At 40.2% G+C, this 21,310-nt stretch overlaps 1 protein-coding gene and 1 non-coding gene across 3 annotated transcripts; both read left to right on the top strand.

Moving 5' to 3' along the window:
- Positions 1 to 16,221: 16,221 nt before the first annotated feature.
- RPL39 (ribosomal protein L39) lies at positions 16,222 to 20,303 on the top strand. Of its 2 annotated transcripts, none has more exons than XM_036917281.2 (3): positions 16,222 to 16,369; positions 17,856 to 17,959; positions 20,075 to 20,303. In XM_036917281.2, the coding sequence occupies exons 1-3, from the start codon at positions 16,367 to 16,369 to the stop codon at positions 20,121 to 20,123; spliced, it is 156 nt and encodes a 51-aa protein (XP_036773176.1). In that variant the 5' UTR covers positions 16,222 to 16,366; the 3' UTR covers positions 20,124 to 20,303. The 2 variants fall into 2 exon arrangements, with proteins under 2 accessions (XP_036773176.1, XP_057351847.1); XM_057495864.1 differs by having other exon boundaries at positions 16,306 to 16,456.
- LOC118928248 (small nucleolar RNA SNORA69) lies at positions 19,440 to 19,569 on the top strand. Its single transcript, XR_005031156.2, has one exon. It is a non-coding gene; the product is annotated as a small nucleolar RNA SNORA69 (small nucleolar RNA).
- Positions 20,304 to 21,310: the final 1,007 nt, after the last annotated feature.

The following is a 21,310-nucleotide window of genomic DNA, read 5'->3' as shown; positions in this document are numbered from 1 at the left end:
CACTGCTGGTGGGAATGGAAACTAGTTCAACCATTGTGGAAAGCTGTATGGAGGTTCCTCGAAATGCTCAAAATAGAAATACCATTTGACCCAGGAATTCCACTCCTAGGAATTTACCCTAAGAATACAGCAGCTGAGTTTGAAAAAGACAGATGCACCCCTATGTTTATCGCAGCACTATTTACAATAGCCAAGAAATGGAAGCAACCTAGTGTCCATCAGTAGATGAATGGATAAAGAAGAGGTGGTACATATACACAATGGAATATTATTCAGCCATAAGAAGAAAACAAATCCTACCATTTGCAACAACATGGAAGGAGCTAGAGGGTATTATGCTCAGTGAAATAAGCCAGGTGGAGAAAGACAAGTACCAAATGATTTCACTCATATGTGGAGTATAAGAACAAAGAAAAAACTGAAGGAACAAAACAGCAGCAGAATCACAGAACGAAGAATGGACTAACATTTACCAGAGGAAAGGGACTGGGGAGGATGAGTGGGGAGGGATAAGGTGGGGGGAAAGAAAGGGGGCATTACGATTAGCATGCATAATGTTGTGGGGGGGCACGGGGAGGGATGTACAACACAGAGAAGACAAGTAGTGACTCTACAGCATCTTACTACACTGATGGACAGTGACTGTAATGGGGTTTGTTGGGGGGACTTGGGGAAGGGGGGAGCCTAGTAAACATAATGTTCCTCATGTAACTGTAGATTAATGATACCATAGAAAAAAAAAACACCACCGACTGGATGGCTTAATTTCTCACAGTTCTGGAGTCTAGAAGTCTGACATCAAAGTGTCAGCATGTCTGGTTTCCCCTGAGGCCTCTCCCCTTGGTTTGTAGATGGGCAGCCACCTTTTGAATGTGTCCTTACACATCTCACATGCAAGTGCATCCCTAGTGTCTCCTTGTGTGTCCTAATCTCTTCTGATAAGGACACCAGTCAGGTTGGATTAAGGCCCTCACTAGCAAACCTCATTTTAATTTAATCAACTCTATGAAGTCCCTACCTTTAAGAAAAATCACATTATGAGTACTGGGAGGGGATCAGGCTTCAATTCATGAATTTTGGGAAATAAAACTCAGCCTGTAATACCACCACTCATCCTGTAAAGATGAATTCACATACCACCTCCTCCCCTTCGCTGGCAATCAACACCCCTTCAATTTTCCTGTAATAGTTTGTTTGTACCTTTCTTATGTGGTTTCCAGCACTATCTGTCCTGTTACAATACAAGGGAATGAAAGTAATATGGCTGCTGTTTACTGAGCTTGACAGATATTCTGTGCCAGATATATATTAACTTGGGCCTTACTATGTGCTTAACAAGTCTTACCAGTGCCTTTTTGAATCTTCACTACACACTATAAGTTAAGTATTGTTTATCACCATTTTACAGAAGGGGGAACTGAGGCACAGAAAGCCTGTTATGTATCCAAGGTCACAAAGCTAGTATGTTGCACAGCTGGTACACAAACCCAGGTAGTCCTGGCTTAAGAACCTGTGCTGTCAATACTACACTACAGCACCTTTTGAGTTTAAGATACTGAAGGCTACTATGTGTCAGATTTGGTTCTTGATGCTGAGGGTACAGGAGCCAACAAATCCAAAAACCCCTGCCTTCTTGGAGCCTTCTGGTGAAGGTAAAGTTCTGCATTTTATTGTAGTGGTAGTTCCACAGTTATACATGTGATAAAACTGTACTGAAATACACATGCAGGAGCACACACACACATACACACACACACACACACACAAGTGCATGAATAACTGGTGAAATCTGAGTAAGCTCTTTGGATTGTTTCAGTGTCAATTTCCTGGTTTTGATATTGTACAATAGTTATGTAAGACTTTAACATGGGAAGGCTGGGTGAAGGGTGCACAGGACCTCTCTATACATTTCATTGTGACTTCTTGCAAATCTATGATTATTTGAAAATAAAACAAGAAGTTAAAAAATCCCTGTCCTTGTTGACTTAATTCCAATAGGGAGCTAGACAAACAAATAAATGATATGGCATGTTAGAAGGTTGTAAGTGTTATAAACAAATCAGGGAAGGGAGATACAGAGTGTTCAGGGGGTGGTCTCTCAAGTGCAGCCATTTGAGCCTTGACTTGCAGGGGGTGAGGAAACCATCCATGGGCTACCAGGAGGAATGGAGTCTCAGGCAGAGAGAACAGCTAGTACTGAGGCTATGAAGAGTACTGTATCTCGTGTGTTTGGGAAAGAGTAAGGAGGTCAGTGTGGCTTCAGCAAAGTGAGCAAGGGAGAGAGTAGCAGGAGGTTGAGTCAAAGAAGTAATAGGGTCCAACCAGGTAGGGTCTTTGGGCCAATGCAAATACTCTAACTTTTATTAGGAAAGGCATGGGGGGGTCATAGAAAAGGGTGGAGCAGAGCAGTCACACAATTTGACTCAGGTCTTGAAAGGATCACTCTGGCTGCTGTACAGAAGCCAGGACAGAAGCAGGGAGACCAGTGAGAAACCTTAAAATAACATGGTGAGAGAGGATGGCTCAGACCAGGGAGAGTTGATGAGAAGTCCTCAAATTCTGAATTTCAAAGCCAATCTGACCAGATGTGCTTAAAAACTAGAGGTAGGATGTGAGAGAAGGAGAAGACTGGAGGATAAATTTTGACCTAAGCAATAGTATGAATACAGGTGCCATTTGCTAAGATGCGGAAGACTTTGAGTGACTCAGTTGGGGGTGAAAAGATCAGGAGTTCCATTTGAGACATACTGAGTTTAAAGCATTAATTAGATAAAGTGGAGATACTGAGAAGAAGAGGTCCAGGCTGGAGATATATGTTTTGGTGTCATCAACAAGAAATTATTTAGAGCCATGATATTGGATGAAATCACCAAAGGAGGGAATATGTATAGCAAAAGAAGAGGTCCAGAAATGAACTGCAGGGCTCTCCAATGTTAAAAAATAAGTGAGATATAGAAGAATCAGCAAAAGAAACTCAGAAGGGGTGGCATGAGAAGTAGAAGGAAAACCAAGCAGAACAATAAGTGTCCCATAGGCTGTAAGAATTAAAAGGGTGATTTATAGAAGCTGTTAGCACAGTGTCAGTCACTCCTTAAACCTGAGGTAAATGGTAGCTATGATGATGATGATGATGATGATGATGATGATGATGATGACGATTCCTCAGCTAAAGGTTTATTTGCTGCTCTTTCTGGCCACCAAAAAGAATACTGGCTCTTCAAAACAATTAATAAAATGGCAATAAGTACATATCAAAAATCACCTTAAATGCAAATGGACTAAATCCACCAATCAAAAGACACAGAGTGGCAGAATGGATAAAAATACAAGACCCATCGGAGGATTCAAGATGGCAGTATGAGAGGTGAGAAAGAGACTTCCTCCCCAAACCACATATAGTGTGAAAATATAGTTAATACAACTAGCCCTAAAACAGCAACAGGAAAGAAGGCTGCACCAGACTGCATACAGACATCACGAACAGAACAGACCTCATGAAACAGGGTAATGTACGAAAGCCTTGATTTGGCGGGACCTAAGCCCTTCCCCCACCTCACCTCACCAGTGGGAAGAAGAGAAATGGAGCGGGGAGGGGATGGAAGCCTAAGATTGCTGAACACCCAGCCCTGGATGTCTGCTGTGGAGCACAAACCTACATTGTATGGTGCTCCAGAGGTTGATGGGGTTGGGGAGCTGGGACTGGCAGATTGCTTGAGAGAATGAGATTCTGGCCATTTGTGGAGGACGGGGATCCACATCCAGCCACTCCGGGACAAAGGAATGGCAGGAGGTCTGAGAGGCTTCCTAGCAGTGAGAGGGCAGCTGAAGGGATGGGGTTTGCACAGAGCTTGCTACGTGGGAGAAGGGATAGGTGGACAAGGTTGTCTGGGCACAGTCTGCCCAGCAGGTTGGGAACTTTGAGGAGCTTCAGGCACTCCATCTCCTTAGATGCCTACTCAGCTCCGAGGCCCACCACTGTGACACGCAGCCTGCTGCGCCTTCCTCCTAGCCTGCCAGCACCTGCTCACAAATGGGCAGTCACTGTGCTGGTGTCAGGCCAGCCAAAGGGAGGCCCCAACTGCAACAGCTAGAGATGACAAGCACAGAGGCTTACACCTGTGTGCTTGGCCCACTGGCTCTGATACTAGGGACAAGCACTGTAGCGGAGAATCAGGAAATGGCTCTTCCTTCCCCCCGGGCACCAGTTCCACTCCCCTACGCCTCCCAACCTCACTCTAGGGGCTGAGCAGCTCGAGACTAGAGCTTCTGGGCGCTAGAGGGCACCATACAGAATTATGAAACATCAAAGGAACATGGATTGGACCAAAATCTCACAAACCCCAGAAAAAGGGCCAAATGAAACTGAACTCACCAATCTTCCCGAGAGTTCAAAATAAAAATCATAAACATGCTCATGGAGGTACAGAAAAATATTCAAGAACTCAGGGATGAATTTAAGATGGAGATTCAATCATAAAGAAATTCCATATCTGAAATGAAACATACAATGGAGGGATTTTAAAGCAGATTAGATGTAGTAGAAGAGACAGTAAATGGAATAGAAATTAGAGAAGAGGAATACAAAGAAGCTGAGGCACAGAGAGAAAAAAATGATCTCTAAGAATGAAAGAATATTGAGAGAACTGTGTGACCAATCCAAATGGAACAATACCACATTATAGTGGTACCAGCAGAAGAAGAGACAGAAAAAGGGATAGAAAGTGTCACTGAGGAGGTAATTGCTGAAAACTTCCCCAATCTGGGGAAGGAGATAGTCTCTCAAGTCATGGAGGTGCACAGATCTCCAAACACAAGGGACCCAAGGAAGACAATATAAAGACATATAATAATTAAAATGGCAAAGATCAAGGATAAAGACAGACTTTTAAAAGCAGCTAGAGAGAGAAATAAGATCACATACAAAGGAAAAACCATCAGGCTATCATCAGACTTCTCGACAGAAACCTTACAAGCCAGAAGAGAATGGCATGATATATTTAATGCAATGAAGCAGAAGGGCCTTGAACCAAGAATACTCTACCCAGCAAGGCTATCATTTAAATTTGAAGGAGGGATTTAAAAATTTTCAGATAAGCAAAAGCTGAGAGAATTTACCTCCCACAAACCACCTCTACAGTGCATTTTGGATGGACTGCTATAGATGGAAGTATTCCTAAGGCTAAATAAATGTCACCAGGGGAAATAAAACTACAACAAAGTAGAACAATTAATTACTAAACAGATGCAAAATCAAATCAACTACCCCCAAAGTCAATCAAGGGACAAAGAGTACAGAATATGATACCTAATATTTAGGTTGTGTTAGTAATAGCATACGAAGTGAGTTAAATTAGACTGTTAGAGAGTAAGGGAATTACCCTTGAATCTTTGGTAACCATGAATCTGAAGCCTGCAATGGCAATAAGTACATACCTATCGATAATCACCCTAAATGTAAATGGTCTGAATTCACCAATCAAAAGACATAGAGTCGCTGAATGGATAAAAAAACAAGACCCACTTATATGCTGCCTACAAGAGACTCAATTCAAACCCAAAGACATACACAGACTGAAAGTAAAGGGATGGAAAAAGATATTTCATGCAACTAATAGGGAGAAAAAAACAGGAGTTGCAGTACTTGTATCAGACAAATTAGACTTCAAAACAAAGAAAGTAACAAGAGATTAAGAAGGACATTACATAATGATAAAGGGGTCAGTCCAACAAGAGGATATAAATATTATAAATATCTAGAAACCCAACACAGGATCACCTACATATGTGTAACAAATGCTAACAGAATGAAAGGGGGAATACAATGCAATGCATTCATTTTAGAAGACTACAACACACCACTCACTCAAAAGGACAGATCAACCAGACAAAAAATAAGTAAAGAGACAGAGGCATTGAACAACGTATTAGAACAGATGGACCTAACGGACATCTACAGAACACTTCATCCAAAAGCAACAGGATACGCATTCTTCTCAAGTGCACATGGAACACTTTCAAGAATAGACCATATACTAGGCCACAAAAAGAGCCTCAGTAAATTAAAAAAGATTGAAATTGTACCAACCAGCTTCTCTGATCACAAAGGTATGAAACACAGGCACTGAACAATACATTAGATCAGATGGACTTACCAGTTATCTGCGGAACATGCCAGCCAAAAGCAGTAGGATATGCACTTTTCTCAAGTGTACATCAAAAGTTCTCCATAATAGATCACGTATTAGGCCACAAAAAGAGCATCAATAAATTCAAAGAGATTGAAATTGCATCAAACAACTTCACAGATCACAATGGTAGAAACTAGAAATAAGTTATGCAAAGAAAGCGAAGAAGAGCAGAAACACATGGAGGCTTAATAACATACTCCTAAATAATCAATGGATCAATGACCAAATAAAAACAGAGATCAAGCAATATATGGAGACAAATGACAACAATAATTCAACACTGCAAAATCTGTGGGACACAGCGAAGGCTGTGCTAAGAAGGAAGTATATTGCAATACAGGCCTACCTCAGGAAAGAAAAACAATACCATATGAACAGTCCAAAGTCAGAATTAATGAAACTAGAAGAGGAAGTACAGATGAGGCCCAAAGTCAGTAGAAGGAGGGACATAGTAAAGATTAGAGCAGAAATAAATAAAATTGAGAAGAATAAAACAATAGAAAGAATCAATGAAAGCAGGAGCTCATTCTTTGAGAATATAAATAAAATAGATAAACCCCTAGCCAGACTTATCAAGAAAAAAAGAGTCTACACACATAAACAGAATCACAAATGAGAAAGGAAAAATCACTATGGATACCACAGAAATAAAAAGATTTATGAGAGAATACTATGAAAAATTGTATGGTAACAAACTGGATAACCTAGATGAAATGGACAACATTCTAGAAAAATAAAACCTTCCAAGGCTGACACAGGAAGAAATAGGAAATCTGAATAGACCAATTAAAAGCAAGGTAATTGAAATGGTAATCAAAACACTACCCAAGAACAAAACCCATGGACCAGATGGTTTCATTGCTGAATTTTATCAAACATTTAGTGAAGACCTAATACCCATCCTCCTTAAAGTTTTCCAAAAAGTAGAAGAGGGAATACTCCCAAACTTATTCTATGAAGCCAATATCACTCTAATACCAAAATGAGGCAAAGACACCACAAAAAAAGAAAATTGCAGACCAATATCCCTGATGAACATAGATGCAAAAAATACTCAACAAAATATTAGCAAACCAAATTCAAAAATACACCAAAAAAATCATCCATAATTATCAAGTACGATTTATTGGAGGGATGCAAGGATAGTACAATATTAGAAAATCCATCAACATCATCCACCACATCAACAAAAAGGACAAAACCACATGATCATCTCCATAGATGTTGAAAAACCATTAAACAAAATTCAACATCCAGTCATGATAAAAACTCTCAACAAAATGGGTATAGAGGGCAAGTACCTCAACATAATAAAGGCCATAGATGACAAACCCATAGCCAACATTATACTTAACAGCAAGAAGCTGAAAGCTTTTCATTTAAAATCGGGAACAAGACAAGGATGCCCACTCTCCCCACTTTTATTCAACACAGTTCTGGAGGTCCTAGCCACGGCAATCAGACAACACAAAGAAATAAAAGGAATCCAGATTGGTAAGGAAGAAGTCAAACTGTCCCTGTTTGCAGATGACATGATATTGTATATAAAAAACCCTAAAGAATCCACTCCAAAACTACTATATCTAATATCTGGATTTTGCAGGATACAAAATTAATACACGGAAATTTGTTGTATTCCTATACACTAATGATGAACTAGCAGAAAGAGAAAGCATGAAAACAATTCTATTCACAGTTCTATCAAAAAGAATAAAATACCTAGGAATAAACCTAATAAAGGAAGTGAAAGACCTATACTCTGAAAACTAGAAGACACTCATGAGAGAAATTAAAGAAGACACCAATAAATGGAAACACATCCCGTGCTCATGGATAGGAAGAATCAATATTGTCAAAATGGCCATTCTGCCTAAAGCAATCTACAGATTCAATGCAATCCCTATCAAAATACCAACAGCATTCTTCAATGAACTAGAGCAAATAGTTCTAAAATTCATATGGAACCACAAAAGACCCTGAAGAGCCAAAGCAATCCTGAGAAGGAAGAATAAAGCAGGGGGAATTATGCTCCCTGACTTCAAGCACTACTACAAAGCCAGAGTAATCAAGACTATTTGGTACTGGCACAGGAACAGACCCACAAACCAGTGGAACAGAATAGAGAGCCCAGATATAAACACAAGCATATATGGTCAATTAATATACGGCAAAGGAGCCATGGACATACAATGGGGGAAATGACAGCTTCTTCAAAAGCTGGTCTTGGCAAAACTGGACAGCAACATGTAAGAGAATGAAACTGGATCATTGCCTAACCCCATGCACAAAAGTAAACTCAAAATGGATCAAAGACCTGAATGCAAGTCATGAAACCATAAAACTCTTAGAAAAAAACATAGGCAAAAATCTCTTGGACATAAACATGAGCAACTTCTTCATGAACATACCTCCCCGGGCAAGGGAAACAAAAGCAAAAATGAACAAGTGGGACTATATCAAACTAAAAAGCTTCTGTACAGCAAAGGACACCATCAGTAAAACAGAAAGACATCCTACAGCATGGGGGAATATATTCATAAATGACATATCCGATAAGGGGTTGACATCCTAATTATATAAAGAGCTCATGCACCTCAACAAACAAAAAGAAAATAAGCCAATTAAAAAATGGGCAGAGGAGCTGAACAGACAGTTCTCCAAAGAAGAAATTCAGATGGCCAACAGGCACACGAAAAGATGCTCCACATCGCTAATCATCACAGAAATGCAAATTAAAACCACAATGAGATATCACCTCATGCCAGTTAGGATCGCCACCATCCAAAAGACAAACAACAACAAATGTTGGCGAGGATGTGGAGAAAGGGCAACCCTCCTACACTGCTGGTGGGAATGTAAATTAGTTCAACCATTGTGGAAAGCAGTATGGAGAGTCCTCAAAAAACTAAAAATAGAAATACCATTTGACCCAGGAATTCCACTCCTAGGAATTTACCCTAAGAATGCAGGAGCCCAGTTTGAAAAAGACATTTGCGCCCCTATGTTTATCGCAGCACTATCTACAACAGCCAAGTGTCCATCAGTATATGAATGGATAAAGATGTGGTTCATATGAACAATGGAATATTATTCAGCCACAAGAAGAAAACAAATCCTACCATTTGCAACAACATGGATGGACTAGAGGGTATTATGCTCAGTGAAATAAGCCAGGTGGAGAAAGACAAGTAGCAAATGATTTCACTCATCTGTGGAGTATAAGAACAAAGAAAAAACTGAAGGAATAAAACAGCAGCAGATTCATAGAACCCAAGAATGGACTAACAGTTACCAAAGGGAAAGGGACTGGGGAGGATGGGTGGGAAGAGAGGGATAAGGGGGAAAAAGGGGCATTAAGATTAGCACATATAATGTAGGGGGGTGGACACAGGGAAGGCAGTATAACACAGAGAAGACAAGTAGTGATTCTATAGCATCTTACTACGCTGATGTACAGTGACTGTAATGGGGTATGTGGTAGGGACTTGATAATAGGGGGAGTCTAGTAACTATAATGTTGTTCATGTAATTGTACATTAATGATAGAAAATAAAAAATAAAAAATAGTAGGGATAACAGAAAAAGAAAAAAAACAAGACCCATCTATATGCTGCCTAAAAGGGACTCACTTCAAACCCACCCAAAGACATACACCGACTAAAAGTAAAGTGATGGAAGAAGATATCACATACAAATAATAGGGATAAAAAAGCAGGATTAACAGTACTTATATCAGACAAATTGATGTCAAAATAAAGAAAGTAACAAGAGAAAAAGAAGGACATTACATAATGATAAAGCGGTCAGTCCAGCAAGAGGATATAACCGTGATAAATATCTATGCACCCAATATAGGAGCATCTAAGTATGTGAAACAAATACTAACAGAATTAAAGGGGGAGACAGAATGCAACACATTCATTTTAGGAGACATTAACACACCACTGACACCAATAGACAAATCAAACAGACAGAAATTAAGGAGACAGAGGAACTAAACAATACATTAGATCAGATGGCCTTAACAGATATCTACAGAACATTCTACCCACAAGCAGCAGGATATACACTTTTCTCAAGTGTATGTGGAACAGTCTACAGAATAGACCACGTAGTAGGCCACAAAAAGAGCCTCAGTAAATTAAAAAAGATTGAAATTGTGTCAAGCATCTTCTTAGACCACAATGTTATGAAACTAGAAATAAGTTACACAAAGAAAAGAAAAAGACCTACAAACACATGCAGGCTACACAACATTCTTCTAAATAATCAATGGATCAATGAACAAGTTAAAACAGTAATCAAGCAATACAGGGAGACAAATGAAAACAAAAACACAACAGCCCAAAACCTGTGGGATGCAGCAAAGGCAGTTCTAAGAGTAAAGTACACAGCAATACAGGCCTACATCAAGAAACAAGAACAATCCTAAATAAATAGTCTAAAATCACAATTAAAGAAACTGGAAAAAGAACAAATAAAGCCTAAAGTCAGTAGAAGCAGGGACATAATAAGGATCAGAGCAGAAATAAATAAAGGAGAGAAGAATAAAACAATAGAGAAAAATCAGTGAAACCAGAACCTGGTTCCTTGAGAAAATAAACAAAATAGATAAACCCCTAGCCAGATTTATCAAGAAAAAAGAGAATGTACACTCATGAACAGAATGCGAAACAAAGAAGGAATAATCACAAGGGATACCACAGAAATACAAAGAATTATTATTATTATTATTATTTTTTGGTATCATTAATCTACAATTACATGAAGAACACTATGTTTACCAGGCTCCCCCCCTCACCAAGTCCCCCACACACACCCCTCTACAGTCACTGTCCATCAGCGTAGCAAGATGCTGTATAATCACCACCTGTCTTCTCTGTGTTGTACAGTCCTCGCTGTACCCCCCCCAACACTATACATGCTAATGGTAATGCCCCCTTTCTTTTTCCCCGCCCTTATCCCTCCCTTTCCACCCATCATCCCCAGTCCCTTTCCCTTTGGTAACTGTTAGTCCATTCTTGGGTTCTGTGAGTCTGCTGCTGTTTTGTTCCTTCAGTTTTTCTTTGTTCTTATACTCCACACATGACTGAAATCATTTGGTACTTGTCTTTCCCTGCCTGGCTTATTTCACTGAGCATAATACCCTCTAGCTCCATCCATGTTGTTGCAAATGGTAGGATTTGTTTTCTTCTTATGGCTGAATAATATTCCATTGTGTATATGTACCACCTCTTCTTTATCCATTCATCTACTGATGGACACTTAGGTTGCTTCCATTTCTTGGCTATTGTAAGTAGTGCTGCGATAAACATAGGGGTGCATCTGTCTTTTTCAAACTGGGCTGCTGCATTCTTAGGGTAAATTCCTAGAAGTGGAATTCCTGGGTCAAATGGTATTTCTATTTTGAGCATTTTGAGGAACCTCCATACTGCTTTCCACAATGGTTGAATTAATTTACATTCCCACCAGCAGTGTAGGAGGGTTCCCCTTTCTCCACAACCTCGCCAACATTAATACAAAGAATTATTAGAGAATACTATGAAAAATTATATGCCAATAAATTGGACAATCGAGATGAAATGGACAACTTCCTAGAAAAACACAACCTTCCAAGAGTGACCCAGGAAGAAACAGATTATCTGAATAGGCCAATTAACATCAATGCAATTGAATTGGTAATCAAAACGTCCCCCAAAACAAAAACCTGGGTCCAGATGGCTTCACAGCTGAATTCAACCAAACATGTAAACAAGAGCTAATACCCATCCTTCGTAAAGTATCCCAAAAAGTAGAAGAGAAGGGAATACTTCCAAATTCATTCTCTAAGGCCAGCATCACTCTAATACCAAAAGCAGACAAGGATACCACAAAAAAAGAAAATTATAGACCAATATCCCTGATGAACATAGATGAAAAAATCCTCAAGAAAATATTAGCAACCCAAATTCAAAAATACATAAAAAAGATCATCTATCATGACCAAGTGGGATTTATTCCAGGGATGCTAGGATGGTACAATATTTGTAAATCAATCAATATCATACACCACATTTTATAAAAGGAAAACACACACACAATCATTTCAATAGATTGTGAGAAAGCATTTGACAAAAGTCAACACCCAATCATGATTTTAAAAACTCTCAACAAAATGGGCATAGAGAGTACATACCTCAGCATAATAAAGGCCATATATGACAAACTCACAGCCAACATCATACTTAATAGCAAGAAGCTGAAAGCTTTTCCTCTCAGATCAGGCAGAAGACAAGGGTGCCCACTCTCATCACTTTTATCAACATAGTACTGGAGGTCCTAGCCATGGCAATCAGACAACACAAAGAGATAAAAGGCATCCAAATTGGTAAGGAAGAAGTTAAACTCTCACTGTTTGTAGATGATATGATATTATGCATAGAAAACCCTAAAGAATCCACCAAAAAACTATTGGAATTAATAACTGGATTCAGCAATGTTGCAGGATACAAAATTAACACATAGAAATCTGTTGCATTCCTATACACTAACAACAAACTAGCAGAAAGAGAAATCAGGAAAACAACTCCATTTACAATGGCATCAAAAAGAATAAAATACCTGGAAATAAACTTAACCAAGGAGGTGAAAGACATATTTTCTGAAAACTATAAGACACTTATGAGACAAATTATAGAAGACACCAATAAATGTAAATCTATCCTGTGCTCATGGATAGGAAGAATTAATATTGTCAAAATGGCCCTCCTACCCAAAGCAATTTATAGATTCAATGCAATCCCTATCAGAATACCTACAGCATTGTTCAGTGAACTAGAACAAATAGTTCTGAAATTCATATGGAACCACAAAAGTGTCCGAGTAACCAAAGCAATCCTGAGAAAAAAACAAAGCTTGGAGGGATTATGCTCCCTGACTTCAAGCTCAACTACAAAGCCACAGTAATCAAAACAATTTGGTACTGGCATAAGAACAGACCCATAGACCAGTAGAACAGAATAGAGAGCCCAGATATAAACCCATGCATATATGGTCAATTAAATATGATAAAGGAGCCATGAATATATAGTGAGGAAAAGACAGCCTCTTCAAGAAGTGGTGTTGGGAAAACTGGACAGCTACATGTAAGAGGATGAAACTGGATTACTGTCTAACTCCTTACACAAAAGTAAACTCAAAATGGATCAAAGATCTGAATGTAAGTTATGAAACCATAAAACTCATAGAAAAAAACATAGGCAAAAATCTCTTGAATATAAACATGAGCAACTTTTTCCTGGACACATCTCCTCAAGCAAGGGAAACAAAAAAAAATGAACAAGTGTAACTACATCAAACAAAAAAGCTTCTGTACAGCAAAGGACACCATCAGCAGAAAAGGCATCCTACAGTATGGGAGAATATATTTGTAAATGTCATATCTGATAAGGGTTGACATCCAAAATACATAAAGAACTCATATACCTCAACACCCAAAAAACAAATAACATGATTAAAAAATGGATAGAGGACCTGAACAGACACTTCTCTGGAGAAGAAATACAGATGACCAGCAGGCAGATGAAAAGATGCTCCACATTGCTAATCATCAGGGAAATGCAAATTCAAACCACAATGAGATATCACCTCACCAGTTAGGATGACCACTATCCAAAAGACAAGAAACAACAAATGCTGAAGAGGATGAGAAGAAATGGGAATACTCCCACACTGTTGGTGGGAATGTAAATTGGTGCAACTGTTGTGGAAAGTAATACAGAGGTTCCTCAAAAAACTAAAAACAGAAATACCATTTGATCAAGTAATTCCACTTCTAGGAACTTACCCAAAGAAAATAAAATCCCTGATTTGAAAAGATATATGATATGCACCCCTATCTTTATCACCACACTATTTGCAATAGCCAAGATATGTCTATCAACAGATGAATGGATAAAGAAGAGGTGGTACATATACACAATGGAATACTATTCAGCCATAAAAAAGAAAGGATTCTGCCATTTGCAACAGCATGGATCTAGCAGGTATTATATACTCACTGAAAGAAGCTAGGTGGAGAAAGACAAATACCATATGATTTCACAAATTTGTGGAATATAAAAATAAATCAAAACAGAAGGAATGAAATAGCAGTAGATTCGTAGACTGAGAAGTGACTTGTGGTTACTTACCAAGGGGGAGGAGTTGGGGCAGGGGAGGCGGGGAGAGGGATATAGGGGCACTATAATTAGCAATTGCAGTATAAGTTGGTCATGGGGATAGTGGTACAGCATGGAGAATATAGTCAATGATTTTGGAACATCTTTCTACATTGACAGATAGTAACTAACGCTAGAGGAGGTAGGGAGGACTTGATAATGTGGGTAACTGTTGAAACACTGTGATGTACCACTGAAAACAACATAAGATTGTATATTAACAATACTTTTAAAAAAAGAAAAGATTGGCTTTTAAATAAGTTATAAAAATCCAGATTAAGAAGCCTGACGTCTCACTTCAATTAAATGCAAAATTACCTGTATGAGGGGTTCTGAATTATAAAACTGGATGGGATTAAAGTAACTAAACTTTTTCTGTTAAACAAATGGTAATTACTCAAATGAGTTCAAACTTCCTCTGGTTTCTATATTACCTCTGTAGACCTAGAGCACAAGGATCCAATTTCCCAAGACAGAAAACCTGGGACTACGTCCTGTTAATTCTGTCATACAATCATCTCTTGATTTTATTTCTTCTTATTCAACATACTTTGGGCCACCATCATTTCTTGCCCAGACTATTTCCAAAGTCTCCTACATAGTTTATTTGGTCTATTAATTGTCACTATACTCCAGAGCAGGGATTCCTAACCATTTTTTGTATCATAGAAACCTTTGGCAGTCTGATGAAGCTTGTGGACTTATTTTCAGAATGTTTTTAAATGCATGAAAAAAAGTACACAGCGTTACAAAGAAAACCAATTACACTGTAACATAGTTATCAAAGTATTTTCTTAAAAAAAATGTGTGCTACAGTTACATGGGATTCTTAACACAGTTCTACTTGTGGGTCGAATAAAGTACTGTGATATCAAAGAAGTGATGAGTGTATAAATATTTTGAGACATCTACATCAACTGCAACGTGATATGAAACCATCTTTGATTTCTGTTGGTGATAGTAACAGTTACTGCTGATTCCACTTATAGTTGTTGCCTACATTTGTAAAAATAAAGTGCTAAATTACAGAGTTTGATGAAAATGCAGTTATCATTTTTCCCCATCCAAGTTTTTATACCCTGCGAATTTTATACCATTTGTGGACCCCAGGTTAAAAACCTTTACTTAATCTATTGGAGCAAAAATGCTTGGGGTGACTGCAAAGATACAGAGAGGTTTTAAGTTTTTAAATGGGGAGAAGAAAAAGCTGAGAAAAGGTCATTAACATCCAAAACGCATACCGTAATTCCTGTACGTTTTGCCAAAACGGGCTACAAAGTCAGTTTGGGCTTCCGAGTAGCCAAGGAAAAGGTTCTGTACCGAACTTTCCTAGCTTTGCCGTTGATTGGCAACCTCTTTCCTGAAGACCCACGCCATCCCTAGACTTACTGTGCCCACCTAATCCAGCCCCCGCCGACCTCTCCTGCTTTCTCTAACGCCACTGTCCCTTCCCATCCCGCACCGCCCAGCCAGGTGGAAACTACTCCTTAGAGTCTAGAAAAGACCGCAGGTTTTCTGCCAGCACACGGGCGTTCCCAGGCCGGCTCCCGGGCGCCCCACGTCCTCAACCCAATACCAAGGTCCCTTGCGCTCCAACGTGACGTCTGCCCCGCCCCCGGCTGTTAGGCCCGTGCACCCTGTGCCCTCGGCTTCCCGAGGAACTCCTACTTTAGCATTTAATCACAGTTGTCTGCCTCACCCACGAAGCAGGGTGACCCTGGCACACTGACGAGTCCTGAGGGACACACTTACGGAAGTGGTGCGAAGTGAATCCCATTTCGCACAAACGAGCTTGGTTTCCCAGGACCCCACGAGACCGTAAGCGGAGGGGAAGGTCCCGCCAGAAGGAGGTGGACGGCGCATGACGTCACTGCAAGCCCCGCCTTTGTCAGTGCCTTCTAAACACGTCCTTCCGCCCGCTTCCTCCCTCTCCCTTTTTCTCGGCCATCGTGGAGTCGCTTGTAGGTTTTGTTCCCCAGTATGGTAAGTCCATCCGTTACCATCGGCTCTGCGGTGGCTTCCCGAGACCTGAGTCCCGTTGAGCTCGCCGGCGCCGTTCACTGCGTCAAGGTGCGGGAGGCTTTTTAGGGCTTTTTGCAGAGAAGATAAGAGTTTGGCGCCTGCTGAAATCCGCGGGCCTTGGGGGAAGCTAGCAAGCGATCCGACACCTGGGGATGGGCGGGCAGCGCTAACACCGCGAGGCCCGCGGGGGCGCTTTTTGGTCCCGGCCGCCGCCCGGGCGGGCCAGGGTTCCCGCTTGCTTTCGCCCTTCTCTCGTATACATCTGATTCCGGGACAGGGAGAGAAGTCAGTGGGGACCGGTGGGGACACCCCAGAAATCTGGCCCGACTGCAGGCTGCCCGAGACGTGCCCATCGAGAAGGGAGTGTGGGCTGCTGGTTTCAGAAATTTCTTAATTTGGCGGCCAGGAGCATATAACACATTTAAAAGGATCTGTTAGCCCTTTGTTCGGGGATTTGAGAGTCACCCTGTGTGGGAAGGGCCTGGGAAGAGGGATGCTGTGGTGTGAATCTATATGATATAACGGCATTCTTCCTTAAGTGCCAGCTGTGTAGTCACTTGGGTTTTACCTGTGATAGTTCTCTGAGAACTTAAAATTGTATAGGTTTCTAGGTACGGAGAGGATCAGTATCTAGTGTTCTATACTTTTATTAGTTGACAAAATTTACAATGGCTACTGCGAGCTGGGAGAGAGGGTTGTAGTCTTTGCCTCCTTTATGGAGGTCCCTACTATTAGGCAAGGGCGTATTGGGCCACATTGGCCAAGCTTTAGACCAGCACTAGTGCCATTTCTACGGATTGTCCTGCAAACTGGGGAGGAGGTGGTTGAGGATCACCCAAGTTCTTAGTGAAAGCCAAAAAATGTAACAGGAAATTAGGAAAGTCGTCCTTGAAAAAGTAACATTTTAAATAGAATTAATAGCAAAATGATCAGTGAATTAGAATAGATCTACCGAATGTCAGGGACTTTGTGTTAATCTCAGTGACTTTGGAAAGTAGGTGCGTGTTTTACAAAGTAGTGCACTGAGACTGGTGACTTGCAAGTAAGTGAATGTCCTCCTTAAAGCTGTGCTCTTTCATTGAAAACCAGGTTCTAGCCATCTTTGATATTTGGTCCTCTGAGTTCTGCAGTGACAGCAGGGAAGACTTGAAGGCGCCCTAGCCTTAGAGCAGAGAAGCGACACCTGGGTTTGAGCCTCAGCTCTGCGCATTAATACTCTGATTTGGGGCAGGTTACTTACTTCTCTGACTACTGATGTTTATTTGAATAACGGGAATTACAGTACATGCCTTCAGAGAAGCAAAGGGCATGATGGGTTTAGCATTGAGAGGGTGGTTTTTGGTATATATGAAGCATTCAAATGTTTGTGGGTTGAAGGAGTTCTGACTTTGAAGCATTTGAGCAAGCTTTGGTGTTTCCGTCTAAATTGATTGCACTTCCTTCCCAGTCTTCTCACAAGACTTTCAGGATCAAGCGATTCCTGGCCAAGAAACAAAAGCAGAATCGTCCCATTCCTCAGTGGATTCGAATGAAAACTGGTAATAAAATCCGGTAAGGACCCACAACCATGTGCTTGTTTTTTGTTAAATTTAAGATTACCTTTTGGGTATAAATATGCAATTGAAAGATACACACAATCTAGTTTATCCTGTACCACTGTTTGAAATTTTTGTTTAATGTACTTCTGGGTTTCTGGACAGCATGCACCCACCAGCTGAGCTTAGGGACGGACAGCCCTCCAGTATTTGTTAATTTCGTAGTTGTCTTCAGTGCGGGCCAGAACATAAGGTGGATGACTGTCTTGTTACCCCCGTAGGGAAGATGATGTTGCTCACCCAGTGCATCTTTGAAGTGTTTTATCTTTTCTAAAGATTTGAAGATTTCCCTCTCTTGCAGAAGTAGTTGAATTGATGGTTTTGGAAGAAAGACGTTACTAGAATTGCTACAAAGGATCCCCAAGGTCATCTAGGCTAACTCCAGGCAAAGCTAGTCCTAAAACACAGGTCTCCTGCATGCCTTTCAGCCCCAGTGCTCTTTGGAAACCAGGTGGGCCTCGAGACAGGTCTCAGGAAAGAAAGCTAAGCATACTTGCCCAAGGTTACACAGTGTTACACAGCTTTCACAACTTCCGTTGATTTAAAATGAAGCATTTCCTGGACCTCCCAAATAACTGAGCCCATAAGATCACAAAGGAGAAGGGAACAAAAACTATTGTCAAAGTTCTTATTTTCAGGAGTATTTTTAAGCTGACACCGTAGAGTGGGCCTAGCAAGTGTGTCCCTCTTGCCAGGTGGTAAAGACTTTGAAGTTTGGGAGTGCAAGATTGTGAAGCTAGTATAGAACTCTGATTTGGTTATATGGCAAATCTAAGTGGAGTTAGTTTGCTGATGGGAAGACTAAGGTGTGAATTGTCCGAGCTAAAATTTAGTGCCCATTTGCTGAATTCATTCAGCCTGTTAGAAAGACATGTGCAAATTCCTCCCACTATAGTCTGATAGGCCAGTTAATCGCTTCCTTTGGTTAATTGTGTGCTAGATGCTGGTCTTTATTATTTATATTTATATGTGTAGGGGGTGTCTCACTGTTTCAGGTATAGCTAGATTTTAAAACCTATAGTTTTGCCATCATTCAGTACTGCAAAGAGCATTGAGTCACTTCATTTGAAGTGATTTGGCAGCTCAGCCCTTCTACAAGTTTGATGAATTTCTGTTGAGAGCCTCTGACATCCATAATAAAGCCCTTTTAATGTATCACAATGAACATCAGTTTCTTGTCAGGTCCCCATCCAGTGATGGTGGGATCTGCCTTTATAGGGTTGTTTGAGAAGAAAGAAACATACATATATAAAGCTCAGTGCCTAGCTCAGTAGAGGGTGCCTGCAATTACCAATATTAATCTCTTGCTCAAATGGGTCTCCTAGACCTAGGAAGTTATTTTTTATTTAGGTTTATATACTCTTGGCCTAGAGAATTAGAACAGTGGAATGATTTTTCTATTGCTTCAGCTGTCTTCCAACTTTTAAAATGTATTGAAAGCAGGTTGCAATTACAGTGCTTCATTTTGTGGAAGTACTGACATTATCCTGCTGAAAGAAAATTGGTGTTAATCTTTTGGTTTTGCCTTTATGGGGGTAAAATCGTGACAGATTGACATGGACAATTCTGAGATGGCCTTGGCTCTGCAAATTGCTTGCTTTGGTATTGAAATGATGAGGTGTTAGTCTTAGTCTGTTGTAAAACTTAGGCAGGAGCTTTTGTGTATACATGACTCACTATGTAGAAATGACTTTTTAATGTTTAGAAAGAAGGGGGGTTCAAAAGAAATATGACTTTATGGATTTGCCCCAGGTTTGTTGAATCAAAAGTGGGTGAATACATTAGGAAGGGACATTGCTTCCCCACTACCCGTATCCTGATTAAGAACCAGTGTTTCCTTAGCCTGGAATCATTTTGACAGGTAAAAATTTGTTATGTCTAGTTCTTAAGCACTGCTAGGAAATCATTTTTTAATCTACAAAAAGAGCTCCAAACTTGTTAAAGGAAGGAAAACAGGACCCCTTTGCCTTTCAAGGATTTTATGGTACTTGAAAGGCAAAGTTTGTGGTGAATGAATGCAGCTAAATTGAGGTCACACTGCCTGTGTAACTTGTGGTTTCCTTCGCTGTAGGTACAACTCCAAGAGGAGACATTGGAGAAGAACCAAGCTGGGTCTATAAGGAGTCACATATAAGATGGCACACATATTTATGCTGTATCAAAGTCATATGCACTTACCAACTCACTATAAACATTGCTACTATCTGGGTAATTGGGTGTGTTTTATTGAGGAAATGATTTTTATGCCTCTGCATTCGTCTGTTTATTCAGTAATAAATATGTGAAACCTTTTGCCTGAACTGCTCTTGTATTATTCATGAAGTACTAAATTCCCCCTTCTCCTAGATTTCACACAATGCTGGCCAATAGAACTTCCTGCAATGATAGAAAAAATCTCCTGACTATCAAGTACTTGAAGTATGGCTAGTGTGAGTAAGGAACTGATTTAAAAATTTTTAAATTGTGATTATATACTAGCTCCATGTGGCTAATGGTTCTTAAACCTTCTGTTGTGGGAAGTGCATATATGTGCCATCCTTGTAACTTGAGGATAACATGTTCTTTAAGTAGTCTCTTTATATGCTGTTCTATAATTCCAGTCCTCAATAAATAGGAATCAGCTGAACCCAGGGGTTGGTAAACTGGTCTCCTATTTCTGTACAGCTTGTGGACTAGGTTTCTGCATTTTTTAATGATTGAAATAAATCAAAAGAATGTTTTCACAAATTCAAATTTACTTGGCATTTATGTGCCAGCCACTACTGTAAGTACTTGGGATTAATGATGAGTAGGCAAATGGTATATGAGGCTGTTTTTTTTTTCTCCTATACAACAAAAGTGGTACAGTATATAGCAGTAATAATACAACTCCTTTAGGGTTCCTGGACCCAATTCCAGTGCATTTTCTGGGGGACTTCCTCCTCAACACAACACCAAACAATTCTCAAACACCCAGTAGGGTGTCCAAGAACTCAATTCTGACACTATCTGCCTGGAGACTACCAGATTCCTTAAGGGCTCCATCCCACAAGACTACCTTCCATCCCAGACTCCAGATGCAGGTCGCAAGCCCCAGGCAGTTCCCTGTGCTTCTGACCTAATGGCTACAGATGGGAGGTTCCCATGACCTCCCCCTTAGGTTCGATTAATTTGCTAGATCGGCTCACAGAACTCAGGAAAACATGTTTACCAGTTTAATAACAGATACAAGTAAACAGCCAGGTGCAGAGATACATAGGGCAAGTCCCAAATAAAGGGGCTTCTATCCTTGTGGAGCTTGGGGCCTGGTTCCTCTGGCATGTGGATG

Source organism: Manis pentadactyla, chromosome X (assembly GCF_030020395.1).
Source record: "Manis pentadactyla isolate mManPen7 chromosome X, mManPen7.hap1, whole genome shotgun sequence".
Lineage (NCBI taxonomy): Eukaryota > Metazoa > Chordata > Mammalia > Pholidota > Manidae > Manis > Manis pentadactyla.
The sequence above is the reverse complement of the archived record's forward strand: the minus strand, read 5'-3'. Positions and strand labels throughout refer to the sequence as shown.

Coding starts and splice junctions, on each gene's coding strand:
- RPL39 (XM_057495864.1), top strand. CDS start 16,367: ATGGTAAGTCCATCCGTTACCATCGGCTCTGCGGTGGCTTCCCGAGAC. Junction 16,457..17,855: donor GCGCCGTTCACTGCGTCAAG/GTGCGGGAGGCT, acceptor CTTCCTTCCCAG/TCTTCTCACAAGACTTTCAG. Junction 17,960..20,074: donor AAAACTGGTAATAAAATCCG/GTAAGGACCCAC, acceptor CCTTCGCTGTAG/GTACAACTCCAAGAGGAGAC.